The 25146-nt window shown below is 42.8% G+C and overlaps 2 protein-coding genes across 6 annotated transcripts in view; one reads left to right on the top strand and one right to left on the bottom strand.

Annotated features, from left to right (window-relative positions):
- Nucleotides 1-5683, bottom strand: part of MOB3A (MOB kinase activator 3A) — a 22894-nt gene extending 17211 nt beyond the window's left edge. For 2 of the 5 annotated variants that reach the window (XM_039328489.1, XM_039328488.1), the window contains exon 1: nt 100-190. The gene's annotated coding sequence lies outside the window, so the exon portion shown is untranslated. Of the gene's footprint in view, nt 1-99; nt 253-5566 lie in introns of those variants that run through there. The other 3 variants (XM_039328490.1, XM_039328487.1, XM_039328491.1) reach the window with 3 other exon arrangements.
- Nucleotides 3512-24887, top strand: IZUMO4 (IZUMO family member 4). The gene is made up of 11 exons (XM_039328485.1): nt 3512-4138; nt 5351-5431; nt 8423-8494; nt 8983-9009; nt 10514-10589; nt 12077-12124; nt 13953-13967; nt 16555-16602; nt 19098-19115; nt 21814-21836; nt 24730-24887. Exons 1-11 carry the CDS (start codon nt 3904-3906, stop codon nt 24828-24830), a joined length of 744 nt encoding a protein of 247 aa, XP_039184419.1. The 5' UTR covers nt 3512-3903; the 3' UTR covers nt 24831-24887.
- The last annotated feature ends 259 nt before the right edge of the window (nt 24888-25146 follow it).

The raw sequence follows: 25146 nt of genomic DNA on the forward strand, positions 1-25146 counted from the left end.
GCTGGCGATAGTACTTTTGCTTGGGGGGGTGGGAATGCAATATAAGCGAAAGAAAGCAAAAAAAGCAAAAAGAAGGCAGATCCTCACGTGCATCCATACCTGCCTCTGTCTTGACGAACCTTCCCAACGCGTGAGAAAAGCCTCGTTCTCCCCGCAGTCCGAAACGGCGTCCGCCCTGCAGGCAAGATTTGAACCAAGCGCCGCCCCTTCCGCCTCTCCTTTCCGTCAGCCAGGCTTCCTTCCCTTAAACGGGTAAGACCCGTATCTTTTGCTTGTAAGGATGGCATGGGGTGGGGAATTCCCTTCCCGGAAATACTTCGCTGGAAAAATCAAACGTTTTCTATTGCCCTGCACGGCCTCTCCACGTGGACAGATGAGATAGATAGGTGAAGGTTTATTTTTATTTTGCTAGATTTCTGTTCTGCTTTTGTTTTTGTTTTTTGGCTTACTCTTCCTGGTGGCTCTTTTTATTCCTGCCCCCCCAACTACAACAGCGAAGGACTAAAGGATAATATCATAGTTAAAAACCCTTAAATTAAGTTTCCGCTTAAATTCATTAACACTTGTATTAAATTTGTTAGATTATCAAGGAGCCCAATTTAGAAAGATAGCCAAAGGACTGACAAAAAAGCTTAGACATTATTCTAGCAACTCCCCAGCTCAGAATCTCTGGAAAATGAAATATCTAAAAAATAGAAGGTGAAAATTATGGTTTCATTCCATGTCACATTGCTCTTCGCATTCGTATTCATTCTTTTAATTCATATTATTGTACTCTCCTTTATTGTTATACTGTTTTGCAATTATGTTAACATTTTTTATTATTTTTTCTGCTTTACTCCTATAAGACACAAGATGGGCAGTAAATACATTTATCAAATACATAAATAAATTTAACAAATTCATCGACCCAGAATTAGTGAAAGCATCCAAGATGGCAGTTTAGATAGTACTCAACTTACGACTGGTCATTTAGCAACTGTTCGAAGTTATGATGAACCCCCCCAAAAGCTACTTACTACCTGATTTCAATTTATAATGTTCTTTCCTCCCCCTACAGTCACATGACCATATTTTGGCTTCTCAACAACCAGCCTTCATTCCAAATACAGCACCTGGGGCATGTAATTACAATGTATGAAGGTTTTGCTGGAAAATGGCATTTACTTCCTGTTGCTGGCAAAACCCACCCTATAGCGAAAAATGGATTTGCTTAATGAGTATTATGTTTCTTTAAAATCACTGCAAAAAGATTGTAAAATTGAGTTTGGTCATGTGATAACCCCTTTTATGACCATCATGACTTGTGACTGCAGTTGCCAAGTTCAATTACGGTCATAACTCAAGGATTACTTGTTCAACACAACACATCCGAACTAGTCAAATAGAATCAGATCGAAATGTCTAGAACAACATCTTCAAAGGAATAAAATTCACAATGGAAGACGAAAATAACCCGCTACCTTTCCTAACTTCCTCATTAGCAGAGGAAATAATGGCAAATTAGAAACGCAAGTCTAATGAGAAATATCCCACATTAAACAAGTGTTCTGCTACCAATGAGGAGCTGTGTAAGAATATTATTCAAATCACAAACACACTGCAGCAAAATGGATATTCACCCAACTTTATCAAAAAGTATCTGACCACTATAGCACAACCAATGCAAACTATGAAAAGGATAATACTGCCATTTTTTTAATTTAACAAATTTGTATAGCCCCCCAAATTCAAATACAATGACTCCAAAACATCAAAAACATGTCAAGAAACAAATAACAGACTATTACAACCATATAGTTTCATCATAGCACACAACTAAAGCCATTCAAAACATCTTAAGTAAAATGTACAACCCAGTAGCCCAAGAATAAAAAATAGCCATCTACAACACACAATGTGAGGATTGTAACAGCCACTGTTTTTATTTATTACATTTATTAAATTTATATGCCATTTAGGAGAGACAGGCAGAAAACTAATAGAGTGCTCTTAGTTTGTGATTAGAATGTGCTAATAGAGCACATTCATTAACACCAACTAGCAATCAGAAGGCACAGTGAAAACTGCTTAATCTCACAACACAAAAGACCAGAACACATCCCCTCCTGCAGTGAACAACTACGGTGTTTTCCCGAAAGTAAGACTTTGGTCACTCAACAGTGAGAAACTGGTGAAGTGGGCACAGCAATGCCTGCATTTTCTGCGTCGCAAGAGAAAAGCACATCTTCCGTCCCCTGTCCTGAACACTTTCTACAGGGGGACGATTGAGAGCATCACAGTCTGGTTTGGAGGCATCACTGCTTCAGACAGGAAGGCGGTGCAGAGAGTGGTGAGGATGGCCGAAAAGATCATTGGCAGTTCCCTCCCTCCCATCCAGGACATAGCACAGAAGCGCTGCTTGAGCAGGGTCCCTAAGATCACCTGGGACACAACACATCCTCTTCATGACCTGTTTTCCTTGTTACCTTCTGGGACGGGGCTCTGTGGTATCCGAAGCAGAACATCCAGATTCAGCCACAGTTTCATTCCATACAGCATTAAGCTTGTGAAATCTCAAGCTTTATATTCAAGATGGACAGTATTTAATATTTATTTGTTATGTACATGTAGGGGTATGGACCTATACATATGTTGTATATAGTATGTTTAGGTGTGTCATGTATGTGTTTCATTTTGAGAGCAACTCAATTTCATTTTTGATGTGTGCCGTTGTGCCCACAGTAAAAAAAAAATGACAATAAAGATTATTTTATCTTACCCAAAAAATAAGCCCTAGCTTGATTTTTTTTTTGGGGGGGTGGGCCTAATATAAGCCCTACCCAAAAATAAGACCTAGTTTTGGGGTGCACATGCCTAAAAATCAAGCTAGGGGGAGTGGGGGAGTAGAGCTACCCCATGTGCCCTGCACCCACTTACCATTGCAGCCAGGCCTCCCATGAATCGACACCTGCCTCACCGGCCCACTTCTGTGGCCGTTCACTGCCGCTTGTGCACGTCACCCCTGGCCTCCATTTCGCCATCAGAGGCCTTCCGGAAAGGCTTCTGCAGCCAAGAACTGAGATACAGATTGAATCCGTAGCTTGGCTCTAGGCAGCAGAGGTCTTTCCGGAAACCTCTGACAGCGAAATACAGACTGGGGGGGGGGAGTGCTAGGTTCGTCAATCCAGAGCTCCATTCTCAATTGCAGAGGCATTTCCTGAAGGCCTCTGATGGCGAATGAAGGTCAGGGGCAGCGCACGCAAGCAGCAACGAGTAACTGCAGAAGAAGTCGGCCTGCAGCCAGGGCTGTCAGTGCTGCTGCTGCAAGGTGAGACCATGAAAAAGACACCCCCGAAAATAAGACTGGTGCCTCTTTTGGAGGCAAAGAAAAAAAGAAAGACTGGGTCTTATTTTCAGGGAAACATGGTAGATAAGCAGGGATTAATATCAGACAAACAAGTCAAGTAGAAAACAGTATTCTAATCTTTATCTCAATCTTCCTTTCAAAAAAGAAGGAAATAGCCAGGATTTTTCAAAATACATTATTATTTGGTGCTCCGTATTCTTGAAACATCTAAGACAACTTCAGCATGCTGGCTGGGGAATTCTGGGAGCTGAAGTCCACACATCTTAAAATTACCAAGTTTGAGAAACATTCAGTTAAGGGCTCTTGAATAGTCATCTTCAATTTTCAATGTCTCCAAAGTCATTGATCTTCTGCTCCCAGAATTCCTGCCTGCCCTTCCTTTGGAGAATTCTGGGAATTGAAGTTCAAAGATCTTACAGGACACCAGACTGGGTGTGGCTGTTCTGGAACACTGCATCTGTTCTGGAGAGTTCTATGGAAGCAGAATGCCCCACCAGGGCCCCCATTGTCTGGTCTGGAGATGTCATGTTCTGGAATAAGGAACGCAGCCGAGAATGGGTTGTGAAAACCTGTCTGTGGCCTTAGCAATTGTTCTGCTTCTTGAGCCTTGCCTTTCTCTGGCTTGCTTGCAGTGTGACCCCAATTTTGCTAGCCACTTTTCCTCTTATGCCCCAAACTTGAGTCGCAAGTCTTGGGGGCTCGGGGTCGTGCCAGCGGCAGGACGAAGGCTGCGGGGCTGGGTTCAAGATACTCTTCAAGGACTGAACCTCAAGATTTCCCCCGACATCCGTGAGTTGTCTCCCAGGCAAGGCCGGCCCATATATCCATTTCTTCTGGGCTTCAAGCAAAGCTTAGTCTGAGATTCTCCAAACCAACCTATAACTAGGGTTGTCAACTCATTTTGGCTGGTAGAACCAGGTTAAAAGAAGGGATGACTATAGACCATCCCCTTTTTTTATGAGTCACTGGATCTCTCCAATATAGTAGCCAAGTCCAGTTGGATTTCTGCTTGTTGCAAGATACTTAAGATGTAACAAACCAGCTTAATACATGGGAATGGGGTGTTCTAAGCTAGCAATCTCCAATTTTTCCTTCTTTGTGGAACAGCGGGAGGGGAGAGGGTATGGTTCTGTGTGAGCAGCTGGCAAGTGTGTGCTCACACACCATCTCCGTGTGCCAGTGGAGCTGCATGTGCGCTCACCCGCCACTTCCTAGACCCAGTTCTGAACGGGCCATCGGCCAGTAGTGGGCTGTGGTCCAGGGGTTGGGGACCCCTGTTCTAAGCACTGTTCTAAGCACAGTTCAAGGTCTAGGGCAGTGGTGGCGAACCTATGGCATGGGTGCTAGAGGCAGCACTCTGTGGGCACATGTGCCGTTGCCCCGGCCTTGCCTCCCCCGCAACCCCCTCTTCTCTAGCAGCCCCCCTGAAGGAGAGTCGCCCTTGAGCATGGCCCACGCGGAGCAGCGCAGCCAAGGACATGGCAGCCAGGCAGCATAGACAAGACTCTGCCCTCACACCCCATCATGCAGTTGATGCTGCAGGGTGCGGGCAGAAGGTGTGGCCACCATAGCGCTGCTGGGCTGCCTGGGGCCGTGGAGGTGGTGAGTGGTCCTGTGGGCAGATGGGGCGGGGCAGCGGGTGGAGTGGGGGCGGGGCCAGGTTTTGGGCACTTGGTCTCTAAAAGGTTCGCCATCACTGGTCTAGGGCTATTTCCCAATCTGGAGCATATTGCTGCCTGTTGAAATAGTCAGTATTCTGCCTCTGTAAAACAGAAGGCTCTTTAACAGAATAATAGTTCAGCTTGTGGAACTGATTGCCATAAGAATTAATCTTCAGAATTGGAAGACAATGAATGTTTCAAGACAATAATTAGCATACTGCCACTTTCATCAAGCATTGAGTGACTTCAGATATTCCCCCAACAAACTCTAGATGGAGATGGGTTGGTTCACAATTCTCTTGCTTTCTCTCCTTCCCCCACCCCAACCATCTGTCTCCAGCTAAGGAGAAGTTGCACACCATAGCTACCACGGTGTATGGAAAACTCGACATGTTGTTCAAAAACCACACCTACAAACCTGGTAAATATACAGGGGCAGATTACTACAGTTCATAATCATTTTCTTGCCTCCGTAGTGAACTACCTTTGCTATATTTAATCATCAGGTAGATGCAAATGCTTTTACCTGGTTTGGTATGAAATTTACTTAACTCACCTTTCAACTTGCCTGCTCTCTCCTTCTGTCTGTGTGTATTAACTTTAAGCGATTTTCCTCTTGTCTTCTTTGGTTTGCAAGACACACAGAACTACCAGCTGGCATCCTGCTTAAATGCAAATCATGACTGATGAGTAAACGTAAGGAGTGTTGAGTCAATATTGATTCCTGGTCACTGCCTTAACCAATCCCTGCAGTTTTCTTGGCAGGATTTCAGAATTAGTTGCACTGACTACTTCCTAGGACGGAGAGAGTGACTGGCCCAAGGTCACCCAGCTGAATGTCTGTGGAGATTCTCAGTCATCCAGCTCACGGTTGTCCCAAAGGTGCTTTTCCCAAGAGGCAACTAGACTTTCTTTGTTTTTCCCTGAAGACATTTTGCTTTTCATCCAAGAAACCCCTTCAGTTCTGACTGAATGGGGGAGAATGGTTTTATATTCCTTGGAGTCATAATAATAATAATAATAATAATAATAATAATAATAATAAAGTTGGAAGGGACTTTGGAGGCCATCTAGTCCAACCCCCTGCTCAGGCAGGAAACCCTACACCATTTCGGACAAATGGCTGTCCAGTCTCTTCTTAAAAACTTCCAGTGTTGGAGCATTTACTGCTTCTGGAGGCAGATGGTTCCACTGATTAATTGTTCTCACTGTCAGGAAGTTTCTCCGTAGTTCTAGGTTGCTTGTCTCCTTGATTAGTTTCCACCCGTTGCTTCTTGTCCTGCCTTCAGGTGCTTTGGAGGATAGCTTGACTCCCTCTTCTTTGTGGCAGCCCCTGAGAGAAGGTCATTAGCCCTCTCTCTCAGAGTCATTGGAGGCTACCCAGTTGACTTTGTGCCTAAGGCAGGATTAGTCTCCTGGTTTCTGGCCTAGAAATCCAAATTAACCACAATATTAAATTCAAATAGTAAAAAATCCTGACATTCTGAAGGCATGCTGTCTGAGTGTGTAAAGAGATTTGGATTTTTTTTCCCCCTACCCTGCACAGTAATTGAATCATCATGCTACAATTTCCAGGGTCAGAACAGAAATGACAGAGGAACAGTAATGTTTAAAAAAGAGAATAGATGGAGAAATTCTATAGGTACAGCACTGTGTTAAGTCAAAACAACCAAAGCATATTATGGCTCAGTATGGAGTGTAATCTCGGCCATTATCTCCCTAAATCAAGGGGATTTTGTAAATCCGGTTGCTCAACTCTCCAAATTGTGGGAGAGCTGAGAATCCTATGATCCGGATATATTCTGCATATTTACTAAATACTTTTAAATTTCAGCAGAGCTGTTACCAAACATTCATGCATTGGAATGCTTTGTCATCAGCAACTGAGTTGTGTCCAGCCCTTGCCATTCTATGGATCAGCACTTCCTCTCAGGCCATGTGGGGGGGGGGCTGGATGGTGGTGCGGGCTGCCCGGAGCCCTGGGCAGTAGAGGTCAAATGCCCAGCCTGGCCCTCAAGCACCCGTGGCACCAATCCCAGCCCCACTTCCCCAAGGGGGCACCTAGCTGCACTTACCTCCTCCTCAAGGCTGCTGCTGCTGTGCTTGCTCTCCTTAGCCAGGTTGCTCATGATGGGTACGAGGGCAAAGTCAGAGGGAGGCCCATTCCCTCTCCATGGGAGGAGACCCGGCTTTGTATCCAAAGCTTCCTTAGCAATAGGAAGGAGGATATCCCCAGGATAGGCCAGGAGGAGGGGGCAAGGGGATGGTGAAAGGGCAGCAGGGCAGGACTAAAGTAGGACTTCCCTCAGACCCCTCCTCTCCCCTCCTTTCCTTCTTTCCTTCCTTCTTTCCTTCCTTCTTTCCTAAGTACAGAGTGGTGGGAAAATATTTGAGATGAGGGAGGAAGAAAAACAGGCAAGAAACGCAGCTGGGGAGGTGTCACCCTTCGTGAGGAATGAAGAAATGCACCATCGCCTGGAAGTGGCCAGCGCGATGGTGCATTTCTTCATTTCTCACAAAGGTGACACCTCCCCAGCAGGGACCCAGAGGGCGGGGCCACGTGGCCGTCGCTGTTTCCAGATGGCCTCGTGGAGCTAAGACTGAATGCGTTTCAGCATAGATGGCCACCATAAAATTGTACATTGGCCCCCGGCCAGTCTGGGCCAGGGCCAAGGCAGCGGGGGCCGTTCCCTCACTGTTTCCAGGATGACTTCGTGGGCCACATTAAACCACTTCGCGGGCTGCATCTGGCCCCCGGGCCTTGTGTTTGACATTTCTGCTCTATGGTCATCCTGGTTTCATCCTTTATAGCAGAGGTCACCAACCTTTGGGGCACCAGGGACCGGTTCTGTGGAGAGAGGTTTTTCTGTGGACCGGAGGGGGTGTGGTTTTGTGTGCTGCCTGTATCCCACAGATGGTGCTTTGCTTGCTTGTGTGGACCAGTTGCTGGCATGCCGCGGCCCGGTACTGATCCACGGACCAGGGGTTGGGGACCCCTGCTTTAGTGTTCAGCCAGTGGGTACTAGGGCAGCCCCTTTGTCTTTTTCCACTGATCACTCCCAACCTGATGGGCTTTTCCAGTGAGTCAGTTCGCATGACACATTATGATAACTTTTGTTTGGTGATTTTGAGTTCAAGTGATATTTTTGGTGAGGTTTGGCCTAGGACTTTATTGCAGCCTATGGGATGGGTAATGAGCGTCTCCAGCACCACAGTGCAAAGGCGTACACACTTCTCCTATCTGTCTTCTTCCTAGTCCAGGTTTCGCAGCCATAAATATCAATGGAAAGAAATTATTGTGTTGACTAATCTGCATTTGGTTGGAAAGCAGATATTTTGACAATAATACTAGTTAGTTGTTTTGGTTGTGTGTTCGCATATTTTTGACCTGTTGGATGTTTTGGTTTCCCAGGTGATCTTCCAAAAAACCTGGACTCTATTTTTGAAGAACAAATCAAAATGCTACAGGACGCCATCATTGATAGTGAGCTTTCCTTGATCTGTTCTGAATTAATTTGATAGCTGATGAGAATGTCTCTTCTAAGGCAATGCCTGCTTTAATATGAAGTATGAAGCAGAGATGCCTCTTCTAAAACAGAGCATCCTCTAATGCCGGGTCGGTGGAATCGCCCAAGATGGGTTGCTGACCTGCCCCTTCTAAGATGGCACCTGGTGGGTATCTTCCTTTAATAGAACAACTGGCTATAATTCTTCAAAAATGAAATCCTCTTTTGATGTGGCAGTTGGCAAGAATGCTTCTTCCAAGGTAAAACTTATTGAAGATAATTCAGATAAATGCAATTGAAAATAATGGACCTTCTGCCTATTGAGCGGCTCCTTGGTTACCCATCCAAAAACTTTAAAAATTGCAGTGGGATTTACTTCTGCGTAGATCTGCAAAGGAGTACACAATGAATGAATAGAATGCCTCAGCTTGGTTAACTATTTAAATCCTTTTCTCCTCTCCCTTAGGCAGAATCAAGTGTGAAAACCACTGTGGTAAGTGGGGGAAGAGAGCTATTTTTTAAAACAACTGAGAGATTCTGCACATGTATCATGATAATAATAATAGTAGTAGTAGTAGTAGTAGTAGTAGTAGTAGTAGTAGTAATAGTAATAAAGTTGGAAGGGACCTTGGAGGTCATCTAGTCCAACTCCCTGCTCAGGCAGGAAACCCTATACCGTTTCGGACAAATGGCTGTCCAGTCTCTTCTTAAAAACTTCCAGTGTTGGAGCATTCATAGCTTCTGGAGGCAAGTTGTTCCACTGGTTAATTATTCTAACTGTCAGGAGGTTTCTCCTTAGTTCTAGGTTGGTTCTCTCCTTGATTAGTTTCCATCCATTGCTTCTTGTCCTGCCTTCAGGGGGCTTTGGAAAATAGCTTGACTCCCTCTTCTTTGGGGCAGCCCCTGAGATATTGGAACACTGCTCTCATGTCCCCCCATGTATGATAGTTTCATACATGGTCTCCTCAGAACCATGATGTCTCTGAATGTTCCAGTGGCACCTTCCTTGCAGTGATTCAGAAGACATGAATGAAGACAAATATATGTGTCCCAGGATAATGTTGCAGGATCCAGTCTGGGTTGATCACTGGACCAGAGGTTTAGTCTTCTGAGATTTCGGACTCTTGCTGGAACCCACCCTCAGGGAACTTTTCTCTCACTTGGTTGTCTTGTTCAGAAGACAACCAAGACTGGTGTTCGGTGGGGGAGTTACACAGGATTTTTCTCTCACCGGGATTTAATATTGATTTTTGTGGATTTTTGCCGTGAGTCTGTTGCAGTCAGTGGTCTATAAGTCTGATCAATGAGCAGGAAAGCCAGGGTTTGATAACTTGCAGTTGCTTTGGTTCAAGGGAGAGCGTCTCACCTACCAACTCAGCTACAGAACTGAGGGATCTGAAGGCAAAAATGTTTGTTGGTGTGTCCAGCTATGAGGGATACCTGTAGGATTTGGTCAAAACAGTAACGATGGCACAAATGATGCACCTAAAAAACAAGTCCTTTTGATCACAGAGTTGTGGTCACCACCTTGGCTTTTTGGCTACATTCTGTGGACACTCCTGGTAGGGATGTGTGTCTGGTGCTCATCCCTAGGTCCTTAAACCAAATGGGTCTTTTCTTGGGATTCTGTTTCAGTAAAGAGCTATGCCGATGCAGTTGTTTTAAGGAGTTCCGGAAAGGAGTTCCAGGTCCATGCCTTCTAACGCATCTTCCGCTCATGAACCCAGCCCATTGCACTGCCTTCATAGCTCTCTCTTCCATCCGAAGGAGATGAGCATTTATGAAATACAAAAAACAAACACACACACAAACAAACAGCTCTCCAAGATTCCAGAAAGGCTCTGTTTCCCAGCTCTGTAACATTTTTGGTGTGCAGAACATTTATTCTTTTATTGAGCGTAGTGTATGTGTGTGTATGTGCATGTGTATATTTGATATAAAATATTACACCTTTTCTTTGGTCATCCATTAATTTGCCCTGTTTCTTCTTTTTACAGGCATAAACCACTATGAAGCTATCTCCTGTGAGACATGCAACGCAACCAAACCAACTTGCTTTGGCTATAGCTGCGAGTATGTATCATTTCTTTCTTTCTTTCTTTCTTTCTTTCTTTCTTTCTTTCTTTCTTTCTTTCTTTCTTTCTTTCTTTCTCTCTCTCTCTCTCTCTCTCTCTCTCTCTCTCTCTCTCCCTCCCTCCCTCCCTCCCTCCCTCCCTCCTTCCTTCCTATTATTGAGACGTTTGAACTTTGGAGCTGGAAAAAATAGCTCTTATAATTTCACAAACCATATACAGTGAGAAAAATGGCATATGTGGACCAACACATTGTATATTTTGTGTAATCTGTTCTATTTTGGCCAAAGGTTTAGCATGGCATGTACCAGTTCTGTCAAGTCTCACCCAGCTAGGCAAGATCAAGAAAACAAGAATTATCGTTTCTTGTCACTTGGGCTAAGTGACAAGTAAAATAATCCTGCAACTCTCTCACCTTTTATTTCTTGATTATTTAGTCCAGTGTTTTTCAAACTCAGCAACTTTAAGGTGTATGGAGTTCAACTTCCAGGATTCTGGGAGTTGAGGTCCACATATCTTAAAGTTGCCAGGGTTAAAAAACACTGATTTAGATCCAGTCCCTCTTTAATTACTTTCCCTGTCTTCCCGCAGTCTCCATGCTATTAAGATAAACATTCCAAAGGCATCATCTTACTGATTCATGATTAGGTTTCCAGCTTTCTTGATGCAATGGTGATATCCCCAAACCTCAGAAGAGGGAAAGTCCTCCTAAGGCAGCTTTTGGGCAATTGTGCAGCTCAACAAACCAAGGATGAAATTGTCTACAAATGAGGTAGACTGGAAGGAAACTATTGAAGATAACCGTGAAATTGTTTGAAAACATACAAACAAACAGTTTGGGGGACGACTCAAATGACTATTTCTCAGATCCACAAACATCGTCTACTTGACTTTGAAGGCAGACAGGACTGGGGGAGATATAGTTTAATGTCACTAATTGCCACTCTTTCCTTCGACAGGCTGAATAATTACTAACATTGCCCTTTCTTGTAACTCCCTCAGGCATTAATCTCCCCCTTGAAGGATTGTCTTTTCCCAGTTATATCTACCTGACCCACCAGAGCAGGGAGGCAGGGCCTGTTACAGGTCCCCTCTCTTAAAAAGGTCCATCTAGTGCAGGGGTAGGCAACCTTGGCTCTTTTATTACTCGTGGACTTCAACTCCCAGAATTCCTGAGCCAGCATGGCTCAGCTTGGAAACCTCTCCCTTTCCCCTCAGCATGGCTGGCTCAGGAATTCTGGGAGTTGAAGTCCATGAATCATAAAAGAGCCAAGGTTGCCTACCCCTGCACTAGTGGAACCAAGAAAAAGGGCCTTCTCCATGGTGCCTCCCTCCCTGTGGAACATCATTCCTGGAGAAATAAAATGGGCCCCACTTTGACAATCTTTCAATTAAGTGGTTAATTTAAGATTAGGATTTGATATGTCCTTGTGATGTTTTGCACAACTTCTCACTTACATGTCTGTGTTTTGTATTCCTTTTCTGCAGATCCTCAAAAAAATGGAAAGATGCCTTGAATGACCTCTATGAATATGTGTAAGTCTCAAGGCGTTGTACTATGTTCTGGTCACAAAATAAAATCTTGAAGGTTGAAGGCCCAAAAGAACCTAGAGCAGCCATGGCCAAAAGAAAGGATAGAAATGGCCCATCCAGGTGAGACCATAAGATCTGGCAGCATCTCTTTGGATTGTCTGCAGTATTTCAAGGTCTCAAGTGTCACCTGCAAAATGATCTTTTTGACTAGAGATATCAAGGATTGAATTCCTTCTATTTCCTTTTGATTCATTTATTAATGATTATGCTTTTATCCCACCTTTATTTTGGGAGCGCCAAGCCTCATAGGAAGTGGGTTGAGATGAGTAATCGCCACATAACTCTCCAAGATACTAGTTTAGCCAACCAGATTTAGTTAGGGAGGTTATTCAGATCTCCCCATTGGTTGGGTGCGCTCAGAGAACTGTTGACTAAATCATGTTTTAGCAAACCTTAGAGTCGCCTGTAGTGCAAAAACTATGATTTGTCAAAATCATGCAGTGATGTCTATGGATCAGCCAAATACACAAGCTGGTTTTTGATTTTTGAATGAGAGAAGGGGGCACATGGTGAGAGTCAGCTTGATATGTAGTAGTTAGGATGCTGGCCTACAAGCCAAGAGATTGTTACCTCTAATCTTCTCATAGCATGAACTAGATGTATGACTTCAGGCAAATCTAAGTATAATAAATTAAAAATTAAAAATGATATTGCACATGGGGCCAGGATTCAGTATTCTATCTTTTATTTATATATATGTATGTATGTATGTATGTAGGTCTTTGGTTATTCGGGTTTTCTCCCGCATAAAATTGGAAGTGTCTTGGCGTCACCAAGACACTTCCAATTTTACACGGGAGAAAACCCGAATAACCAAAGACCTACATACAAACACCCGCGAAAACCTCAGAAAACAAATACACACACACACACACACACACACACACACACACACACACATCTTTATTGTTTTATATATATATTGTTTTATTAAAAAGAGCATCAAAAAAGAAAAAAAATGGTGTACAAGAAAGGAAGAAAAATGACCCAAATATCAAATGAATTTAACATTAAACATATAGAATCCACCCTGGCTGATGCTGAAAAGAAAGAAAGAAAGAAAAATAAAAAATGAAAAATTCTCTTCCTCTTTACATAATGGGTTTATAACTAGTTATACGCATTGGGCTTCTTTTAATTTTAAATGTATTTAACCTGCTTTAGAGCATACATAACGTTTCTTGTACTTTTCCTGCCTCAGAATGGAATACATTGTAAGAACAATGTACTGTGTGTATTACATTTCTCAAAACTGGAATGGAAGCAATAGATGACATTTATTTAAATAATATAATGATCTATTGCATTTGTGAGCCAGTTTTTTCCCGTGTGTGGTGTGCTGATTTAGTTATCACCACAAGACCTAGGCTAGTCATGAGGATTGTCTCCCTGATTTTAGTGGGTACTTCTCAAGGGTCCCATAGAAAGCAACCATAATATATTTAAAATGCAGCACAAAAAAATAGAGAAGCTAATAATTAACTCTCAATTTCTACACATGCAGTTTGATTAAAGTTGTTTTGGGGTAGTTATGGGCCCTGTCTGGCAAGAATAATGATTCTTGTTTACTTGAAGAAGTGCATATACACGTACATGTATTTAATTCTAAGCGAGAAACAAAGAACTGATAGCACACATAGCCATGTAGGTAGATCAGATTTTGCACCAACCATTCTGTACAAATTTAGCCATTTTTCATTGTTCAAGCAGTTAGAAACAGGATGCAGTAACATTTCTCAGTTATATGCTTTTTTTCTTTTCTTTTTTTCAGGAAGAATTTGAACACGTAAGTTGGGAATTATCTGCCAATGAGTATAGCCCTTTAATTAAATGGAGAACTTGATTTTATCCAGATTTATTTGGCAAACATCTGCAAAACACATTGTTGCTGAAGATTCCTCTTTAGAAAATTTAGGCAAGGCAGTGGAGGATGGGTGGAAGAGGTGTTTTGCAGTGGGAACTGGGTACTTGGCAATAAACCATCAATTAATTCTTTGTCAACTGCCTTGGCAGCTGGTTAACTGACTCAGCTTGGCTAGATTAGACTCCTTAATGCAGACAAGAACAAATCCTCAGACATAGAAACAATTGGACTCAGAGGCTTATATATATTCCCCCCCAAAAAAAGCTTAAACGGGCGTTTTGCAAACTTGGCAATTTTAAGATGTGCAGACTTCAATTCCCAGCTGCTTAACTGCCAACATCTTAATGTTGCCAAGTTTGAAAAACATTGGTTTAAACCAGAGGTCCCCAACCTTTTGGGCACCAGGGACCGGTGAAGTGGAGAAAGGTTTTTCCGTGGACCGGAGGGGTTGTGGTTTTGTGTGCTGCCTGCATCCTGTGGGTGGGATTTTGCTTGTTTGTATGGCCTGGTTGCTGGCATGCTGCGGACCGGTGCTGGTCCACAGACTGGGGGATTGGAGACCCCTGGTTTAAATGCTAGGTGCCTCTGAAATTAATGGATACTTGGATGTGTATAGAATCGAGAGAAAAGAAAGAAAGATACTCTTACCCTTGGAAGTAATCCTCCCCGATTAGGGTGATCTTCAGCGATAGCTTACTTGGGATTACTTAGATCTACTTGGGGCGTCTTTGGAAATTATTTGTAAGAGCACAAAATGTAGCTGCATGTTTGCAAATATCAGAGAGATATTGCACGAGAGATACAGTTCAAGGTGCTGGTAGTCCTTGACTTACAACCATAATTGGGATAAGAAATTCCGTTGCTAAGCAAGGGGGTTGTTAAGTAAGTTGCACCCAATTTTATGACCTGTTGTGCCACAGTTGTTAAGCAAATCACTGCAGTGGTTAAGTGAATCACCTGGTCATTAAGCAAATATGGCTTCCCTCATTGACTTTGCTTGCTGGAAGCTGGCTGGGAAAGTCCTAAATGGTGATCACACGAAGCTGCAACCGTCATAAATACCTGCCAGTTGCCAGTTTTGATCACATGACTATGGGGATGCTGCGATGGCCATAAATGCAAGGACCTGTTGTAAGTCACTTTTTTCATAGCCATAATTTTGAATGGTCGCTAAACAAATCATCGTAGGTTGAGGGCTTCCTGTAAAACATTTTCACTTTGGGTCCTCTGTTCATTTCCTTTGAACAGAATCTTTCCAGCCAGTTTACAGGTAGTCCTCAACTTAACGACAACAATTGAGCCCCAAATTTTTGTTGTTCAGTGAGACATTTGTTAAGTGAGTTTTGCCCCCTTTTTACGACCTTTCTTGCCACAGTCGTTAAGGGAGTCACCGCAGTTGATAAGTTAGTAACCCGGTTGTTAAGTGACTCTGGCTTCCCCATTGACTTTGCTTGTCAGAAGGTTGCAAAAGGTGGATCACATGACCCGGGGCCATATGAACCAGCTGCCGAGCGGCTGAATTTTGATCACGTGACCATGGGGATGTTGCAAAGGTTGGTCATAAGTCCCTTTTTTAATGCCGTCGGAACAATGAACTGTTGTAAGTCGAAGACTCCCTGTATTCAATTCCGGAAGATGTGATTGTGATTCAGCTTCCCCTGACAGTTTTCAGGAGAGGATTGTGAGGGAAACTTTTTCTTTGATTGTCTATGGACAGTCAAAGAAAAAGTGTGGACAATCTTTCTCTTTGAATGTTTCCCTGGCCCTCTGGAAATTGTCTTCCCCCCGAGCTAGGATGGCTAGGCCTCCCTTGCAGTCATGCAGGAAGCTGACGAAAGCTCCTATTTTCTATCAAGTCATAATGATCAAGACTGGAGGCGATGATTGTATTTAATATTTAATATGCTTCCGGTGGATTCGTTTGTTACTGATGGAAGAGAATAATTTGTAGCTCAGGGTTGAACTAGGGCAGTGGTTCTCAACCTTTTTAATGCCGCGACCCCCAACCAGTCGTAAGTCAAGGACTACTCAACTGGTCGTAAGTCGAGGACTACTCAACTGGTGCAGCACCGTTTGCAGAATGGGACTTTTGGCAGGCTCAGCAGGGCAGAGACAGCCTGGACAATTCCTATTGGCTTTTGAAAGCCAATAGAAGTAGACTCTATTCAAGAGAGTCTATTCTATTGGCTTGCAAAAGCCAATAGAATAAAAGGGAGTAGCACAGCTAAGGAAAAGGGGGAAAAAAATGGCGGACTGCGTTGTTTGGCGACCCCCGTGAAATGGTCATTCGACCCCAAAGGGGGTCCCGACCCACATGTTGAGAACCGCTGAACTAGGGGGTCCTTGGTGCTCTGAGTTTGGATATGTGTTTGTTCTTACAATTTACATTGTTTGATGTTTTCATGTTTTAATCACTCTGAGTTGCCCGGAATCTTTGATTGGGTGACATAGAAACAGGGTGAAATAAGCAACAGCCTCTTGTGACACCATCTGACGGTTGTATCCACAGGGAACCAGGGGAGTGGGCAGCGGCCCTAAGACAAGTCCCTGCCTTTAGGTAAGCTCTTGTTTGGAAGCCGTAAATGGGGTAAATGGAGAGCTTTGCTCTGCAAAATAGCAGTTGGTACGGACAGGGAAAATGGGAGGAAGAGAACTAAGCAGCCTGCACAGGGAATTCTGGGTGCAGGATGAGGTGTTGAATAAAGATTGCAAAAGCTACAAAACTAGACTGAGACCCCTTGAGGCAACACTGGAATGATTTTCACAATGCAATCTCCGTTTCTTTATGATCAACCCACCCAGGAAACAGCTTCCCCTACCTAAGGCCCTCCTTCTAAGTCTACATACCTTGTGCCTCTCCAAAAGACATTAGACTACAACTCCCAGCAGGGACACTGGAAGCTGTGGGTCAGCAAAGTCTGGAGGGCCCCAGCATACCCTCACCGGATACTTTTCTACAAAAATGTATTTGTGCTTCATGTGTCAAAAATGCTGATGGGCTGGTTCCTGGAGTGATATATATTTCGGCATATTAATTCAGTTCTCCCAAAGATGCTTTTCGAATGGCAACTGGACTTTCTTAATTTTTTTTTCTCTCCTTGAAAACATTTCTCTTCTCATCCAAGAAGCTTCTTCAGTTTTGACTGAAGTTCTGATTCAGTTCTGACTGAACCGAAAAGTTTTCAAGGAGAAGGGGGAAAAAAACCTAAGAAAGACCAGTTGCTTTTTGAAAAGCACCTTTGGGACAACCATGACTTGGATGATTGGGAACCTCCATAGACATTAGTTTAGTTCCTTAAAAAGGAGCATGCATCTTAACAGTTGCTAGATTGAGAAACACTGATCTAGGGCAGGGGTAGGCAGCCTTGGCTCTTTTATGACTCGTGGACTTCAACTCCCAGAATTCCTGAGCCAGCCATGCTGAGGGGAAAGGGAGAGGTTTCCAAGCTGAGCCATGCTGGCTCAGGAATTCTGGGAGTTGAAGTCTGCCAGTCATAAAAGAGCCAAGGTTGCCTACTCCTGATCTAGGGTGACCTCTTAAAGGTTTTTAAAATTAAAGGATTAGGGAAACTTACTCTTTCTTTACTTAACTCTTTTTTATAGGTAGTCCTCAACTTACAGCAACAATTGAGCCCAAAATTTCTGTTGCTAAATGAGACAGTTGTTAAGTGAATTTTGCCCCATTTTACTAACTTTCTTGCCATGGTGGTCAAGTGAATCACTGCAGTTCTGACGTTAGTAACATGTTTGTTAAGTGAATCCCGTTTCCCCACTGACTTTGCTTGTCAGAAGGTCACAAAAGTTGATCACATGACCCCAGGACATGGCAACCATCATAAATGACTTAGATGAGAGAATCAAATTTGCAGATGACACCAAACTGGCAGGAGTAGCTAACACCCCAGAAGACAAGCTCAGGATCCAAAAAGATCTTGATCAACTTGAACAATGGTCCCTATCCAACAAAATGAGTTTCAATGTGGAGAAAAGCAAAGTCTTACATTTAGGCAGGAAAAACCAAAGGAACAAATACAGATTGGGCAGGGCCTGGCTTAAAAACAGCAACTGTGAGAGGGACCTTGGAGTCCTAGTGAACGATCACTTGACTATGAGCCAGCAGTGTGCAGCAGCAACTAAAAAAGCTCATGCAATCCTGAGTTGTATAAACAGAGGCATAGAATCAAGATCACGCTAAGTAATATTACCGCTTTATAAAGCCCTAGTAAGACCATACCTGGTCGCCATATCATAAAAAAGATGTTGAGAGTTTGGAAAAAATTCAGAGAAGAGCAACTAAGATGATCAGGGGCCTGGAGACTAAAACATATGAAGAATGGCTACGGGACTTGGGTTTGGCTAGTCTAAAGAAAAGAATAGGAGTGATATGATAGCAGTATTCCAGTATCTGAGGGGCTGCCACAAGGAAGAGGGGGGCAGGTTGTTCACCAAAGCACCAGAGGGAAGGACGAGAAACAATAGTTGAAAACTGATCAAAGAGAGAAGCAACCTGGAATTAAGGAGAAACTTCCTGACAGTGAAGACAAGCATCCAGAAATCGTGGATGCTCCATCACTGGACATTCACCTGTCTGAGACGGTGTAGGTTCTCCTGCTTGAGCAGGGGGCTGGACTAGAAGATCTCCAAGGTCCCTTCCAGCTTGATTCTATTCTTCTATTCTAAATATGAGTCAGTTGCCAAACCTCTGAATTTTTTGTGACTGGGGATGCTGCAGTACTGTAGTTGTCAGTGTGAAAAGTGGTCACAAGTCACTTTTTTCAATGCCATTGTAACTTTGAATGGTCACTAAATGAACTGGTGTAAGTTGAGGACTACCTGGACAGATTTTAAAAAAACCCTAATTATGGAACCTGCTAAGCAAAAATGAGGTCAGTAAATAGTTGAATCATCTACAAGAAGCCAAACAAACCAAAACAATAACAACAACAAAAAAAAACAACCCCAATCACCCATGGCTTCAAAATAAGGGCTGAACTGGTATCTCTAATGACTAAAATTATTTCTCATTGTTATGTTTCTCTGTTTGCCTTTCAGTCATTGTACTGCCAAAAGGTAAGGAGTGATAGCAAGGAAGAATGTCTAGGGTTAAATGGGATTGGGTTTGTTTTTTAGTTCACGCATTATTCAAGTGACTAGCTGAAATAAAAACAAAATCTAATTGTAGGTTACTCAAGCAAGTAAGCCAAACTGTATAGCATTCATTCATTCATTCATTTTCTGTAGCTGCCAATTTCAGACAACTAACTCTTTGGTATGTGGTGTCCTTAGTACTCTCTGAGCTTGGTGGTTTCCTTGCAGGCCAAATTAGGTAACGTCATCAATGCCAGCAGTGCTCTTTGATATGGCTGGCTCAGGAATTCTGGGAGTTGAAGTCCACGAGTCATAAAAGAGCCAAGGTTGCCTACTCCTGGTATAGGCTCTCCTGCTTGAGCAGGGGTTTGGACTGGAAGGGTTCCAAAGTCCCTCCCAACTCTGTTATTTTGTTACCCCAAAGTTTGCCCATTCCTAATGCAGTCCTGGTATCTGATGGCCAAAAATCAGGCAGAATCAAGTACAGCTATTCATACACTTATAACTGGAAATGAGCCCACAGTTTTGGTTGTAAATTGTGACAGTCCTAAAGTAGGTCACTACGTGATTGTGCCCAATTTTGCAGCAGTCTTTAAACAAATACTGCAGTTGTTAAATAAACCCATTGATTGGGCACTTTTTGCCAGAAACTAGAAGTAAATCCTGATTTCTGGCAAAAATGTCATAAATCAGGGGCACAGGATGCTGCAAACAGCTGTAAACGCAGACTGGTTGCTGAGTGGCCAAAAAAGTGACCAGGTGATCATGGGGGGGGGGGAGAGCAGACATCGGAACTTCAAATCATAGTCATAGTAGCTTTTTCAGGATCCATCAGAACTTTAAATGGTTGTTAAAGTGATTGGTCTTAACTGAGGAGTATCTGTGCAAATCCCAAACTGGATTTAAACTTAATCTGAGCATATCCAATAAAGGAGAATATCTATAGCTCAGGTTGAACTGTGGGGTCCTTGGTGCTCGCTGAGCTTTATTGTTTTCTTGTAGATCAGTGGTTCTCAACCATTTGGGGTCGAACGACCATTTCACGGGGGTCACCAAACAACGCAGTCCGCCATTTTTCCCCCCTTTTCCTTAGCTGTGCTACTCCCTTTTATTATTGGCTTTTGCAAGCCAATAGAATAGACTCTCTTGAATAGAGTCTACTTCTATTGGCTTTCAAAAGCCAATAGGAATTGTCCAGGCTGTCTCTGCCCTGCTGAGCCCGCCAAAAGTCCCATTCTGCAAACGGTGCTGCACCAGTTGAGTAGTCCTCGACTTATGACCGGTTGGGGGTCGCGGCATTAAAAAGGTTGAGAACCACTGTTGTAGATGCTTCATTACCCAAACTAGGTAAGTGCCAGCACAGTGAAACGTTTGAAAGGAAACAATTACGCTCAGAGAGCACCAAGGACCCATAATCTGAACGTAAATTAAGGAATCATTCACCCAATCATATTAATACAATTTCTCCTTACAGCTTTAGTAATTGTCCTGTTTTGTCACGTGAAATATTACAGTTGAGTGACAACTTTGGGAAGGCTCTGGCAGTCACACCCAAAGATTTGGAAAAGGCAGAATTGCTGTTTTTGCACACATTGGCTTCAGCGTTTCAAGTTGGAGAGATTTTTTTTTCTTTTTCCGAAATGCATGGGATTGAATCTCCCACCACAGAGAACAGCACAACTCATAGTGACTGCACAGCACTTAGTACTATTTAGCTAGCTACATTTCAGCCTAATTGTGGGCTGTGCATATTGCCTTAATGTGATACGTTTATGATTTGGTGCGTCACATGTACCCAGAAAATTCTAGCCATGTACACACAGAAGAAATTCAAGAGGCCTTTTTGTTAAGCCCGGATATAACAAAGTCCTTCAGCAAAGGCTCTTTGTAAATGTAACGATTTTAGATCAAGGGGTAGACATTTTTTCCCAATTACTTGTCTACGACAACAGGAAATTCCAGAATAAATGGATAAGTTTTCTGATTGGAGAGACATAAAAACTGGGGATCAGAGCCGCTTTTCAATTTGTTGATGAACCATTTGGAGTTAAGAGGAGGTTAAAAGGAGAAAAAGTTTGCTGATGGTCCCAAGCTGTTCAGGTTAAAAACAACAACAACAGTGAAGGAGTTGCAGAGAGAACCACAAAGATACATCTACACTGGTTGACTGGAGCTCTGTACGGGACAGTGAGGTAGCTGGTTGCTCTGGAAACATTGCAAATGTCTTACAAACTGTACTTAGATATTTCAGCATCATTTAAATCAATAGCCAACTAAAGACTGTGATCTAGGCTGGGGAATTCTGGGAGTTGAAGTCCACACATCTTCAAGCTGCCAAGGTTGAAAAACATTGTTTTAGGACACTTTTTCCTCATTGCTGAGGGCAAACAAGGACCGCTGTTAAGGATGTCTGCAGGATTTGGTCCAAAAAGTCAAGAAGACAGTGGTGCGATCAAGGTTCTGTCCATTATGTGCAATCACACCATCTTCTTTGACCATAACCCTGTGGACACTCCCTGTAGGACAACATCTTCCCATTTTTGCTTTTGCGATATTCAGTGAATAGGATTCTGCTGCAGGTGGTGTTTGGTTCAGAAAATATTCTTCTTTGATGTTTGTATTTACCCTTCTCCAGACTTTCTTTAATACATTATTAACTTTCATTTTCTCCTATCTATAGCCCAGAGACACTGAATTTTACAAGTAAGTTTCAAGAGCATGAAGACTTAATTCCTACAAAGAATGGGTTTCAGAGGTCCAGAAATTTTTGTAATTTGTAATTGTTTAACATGCTGTGTGCCAGTTTAGTTTTCCCTACAAATGGGGGCAGGGGGGAATTCTTCAACCCCTCCCCCAACCTAAAACTAACTCCAATGCGATAGTTTTTCATCAACTTATAGACATTTGAGATCACACCCTGCTAAATTATGATTTGATTAACTGTGGTCTGAGTAAAACGCAATAGTTGAGTTTACAAATTCACTGATCCAAAACAGATTGCTGCAGATGGAATGTGTGCCTTTATCAATGCCTGATCTAATTTTACGTTTAAAGAACTTTAGCGAGGCAGTTTTTGGGAAAGCTGTTTCAGATTGCTGATTCTTAAGTAAGCAGGGTTATGTTATTTTAGGCAACGCTATTGCTAATTTACTATACATTACTTTACTTGATTACTTTCATTTGACTGGTTACATTTGCAAATCTTTACTAATGAGGAACAAAGTCCTAGGAATGATATTTTAGGAATGATACTGAGAAACTGGATCTCCTTTAGAAGAAGGTAATGAACTGTAGACTCCCTTGATGTTCTCGACCTTGATTGTTTGCTTGCAGACGTTTCATTGCCCAACTACGTAACATCATCAGTGCTCCTGGGTGTAGGGTTTATAATGAAGAGAAGAGCTGCAGAAGGAAAATGTAGGAAGCATGATTGGAAATGGATGTTTTGCCTGGAGAAGACAACTAAGAGACATGATAGCTGTATTTAATTTGTTGTTATGTAGAACATAGGGCAAAACTGTTCAGTTTTTCCAGAAAAGAGAACAAGAAACAACATTTAAATTATGAGGAAGTAGATCTTTGTTGGATACCAGGAACTATTTCCCAGCAGTAAGGGCTGCTTAACAATGTAATAGGCGTCCTTGGGAAGAAGACCACACCCATTGGACATTTTTAATCAGAAGCTTGATAACTACCTATTTAGAATCTTGTTAATGATGAATTCCAACCCTGGGCAGAGAGTTGGGCTAGAACAGCGGTTCTCAACCTGTGGGTCGGGACCCCATTTGGGGTCGAACGACCATTTCACGGGGGTCGTCAAACAACGCAGTCCGCCATTTTTTCCCCCCTTTTCCTTAGCTGTGCTACTCCCTTTTATTCTATTGGCTTTTGCAAGCCAATAGAATAGACTCTCTTGAATAGAGTCTACTTCTATTGGCTTTCAAAAGCCAATAGGAATTGTCCAGGCTGTCTCTGCCCTGCTGAGCCCGCCAAAAGTCCCATTCTGCAAACGGTGCTGCACCAGTTGAGTAGTCCTCGACTTACGACCGGTTGGGGGGTCGCGGCATTAAAAAGGCTGAGAACCACTGCGCTAGAAGATCTCTAAATTCCCTTCCAATTTTTACCTACCTACAATTCCAAACATTCTGTACACCTCACATAGACAGAAGATGATAATGGACTATCACTCACATTATTCCCAACTGTTATGCTAGCTAGGGTTGAAGGAAATTGGGATCTAATTTCATGGATCAGGCACCAGGTTACCCATAGCAGGTGCAAGAAGAAATGCCTTATGTCAATTTTTTTTTCAACCCATAGCAACTTGCAGTTACAGGTAGCCTTCGATTTATGACCACAATTGAGACCACTGCTAAGCAAGACAGTTATTAAGCGAGTTTTGTCCCCATTTTATGACCTTTTTGTCAGTTGTTAAGCAAATCACTGCAATTAAGTGAATTATACTGTCATTAAGCGAATCTGGCTTGACTTTTGCTTGACAGAAGTTGGCTGGGAAGTTACACATGGGGATCATGGTACCCCAGGACAGAGCAACCATCATAAATACACGTCAGTTGCCAAATGCCCAAATTTTGATTATGCGACCATGGGGATGCTGCAGTGGTTGTGTGAGAACTGGTCATAAGTCCCTTTTTTCAGTGCCGTTGTAACTTTGAATGGCCACTAAACAAATGGTTGTAACTTGAGGACTACCTGTATGTGGAGTTTTGAGTTTGAAGTCCATGCATCTCCAAGGCGGCAAAACTGAGAAAAATTCCCTTTAGAAAAGATCAGCATTTTTTTTTGAGAGCCTATGAAATTCAGAACCTAATTTAAAACACCCTTTGAAACTGGTCGCATCTGCCAAATGAGGCTGTATTTTGCCGAGATCCGAAGTGGAAGAGGCTGATCTCACTCTTCTTGATTTACACAGTCCAGCAACAATCCCCAGTAGACTGTTCCCAAGAAGTGTGGCCTTCAAAACTAATCCCCCACAAAGTAGACTTTTTTTGATGTCTGCTTGCACCAGGCTATATAGCAACGTTTATAAATTTGTATTTTCATTCAGCACTTTTTCAAAATGGCTTCTTTTCCATCAAATTTGGCTAACTTTATCAAACACCAAGTTGTTGCCAAAGCTGCTGACTGGGAAGATTTTAAAAAGGGATCATTCAGACCCCTCCCTGGAGCAATCAGTATCTAACTGGAACTTTTAGTCCAGGGGTATTCAACCGTGGCCACTTTAAGACTTGTGGGCGTCAGCTCCCAGAATTCCGCAGCTGACTAGGGAATTCTGGGAGTTGAAGTCCACAAGTCTTAAAGTGAATAAAAGCAAATATATATGTCCCAGGATCCAATCTGAGTTGATCACTGGGACCTTTGGTATCCTACAAGTAAATCACAGCAAGTGGGATTGAGTCTGAGCCATTGGTAGTTAAAAATCACATATTTTAGAGGTAATCTACAGGGGCTAAGCATATCTAATTGTTTTGGATTGAACTGAATATGTGGTACTCACCTAACAATACGAGGCCATGGGAAAAGACCGACAACCAGTTGCTAATAATATATGTGGGTTTCCTCTCTCTGTTCATAGGTATAGGAGATACTCTGTCAAAAAACTGGCTCAGATTGATGGCTTTGAAGGATATGGAAGAGGATGCAGCTCTCTTACAACTACTTGAGCCTAGTTGTTGAACTGTTGAGTTGCTGTTTCTTTTGTGTAACACAAATGTGACGCACAAAATAAAATGAAGAGATCTGTCCAAACTGCTATCCTGATAATTAATCCCGCTATATTCACATGCACATCGAAGGTTATTTTTCTTAATGTCCCTGTTTCCTAGCAGTGTGAGAAATGTCTGGATCCTTTCTGAAACAAAATGGATGAAAAAGAAAAATAATGATGGGCTCCCTCTTACTGATCAGATTAAAGTGACTGGGAGCCATCCAGCATTTGATACAATATTGACGGCTATATAAATATTTTAAATAAATAAATAATACCCAGTTA

Source organism: Crotalus tigris, unplaced genomic scaffold (assembly GCF_016545835.1).
Source record: "Crotalus tigris isolate CLP2741 ecotype Arizona unplaced genomic scaffold, ASM1654583v1 scf7180000024379.1109085, whole genome shotgun sequence".
Classification (NCBI taxonomy): Eukaryota; Metazoa; Chordata; class Lepidosauria; order Squamata; family Viperidae; genus Crotalus; species Crotalus tigris.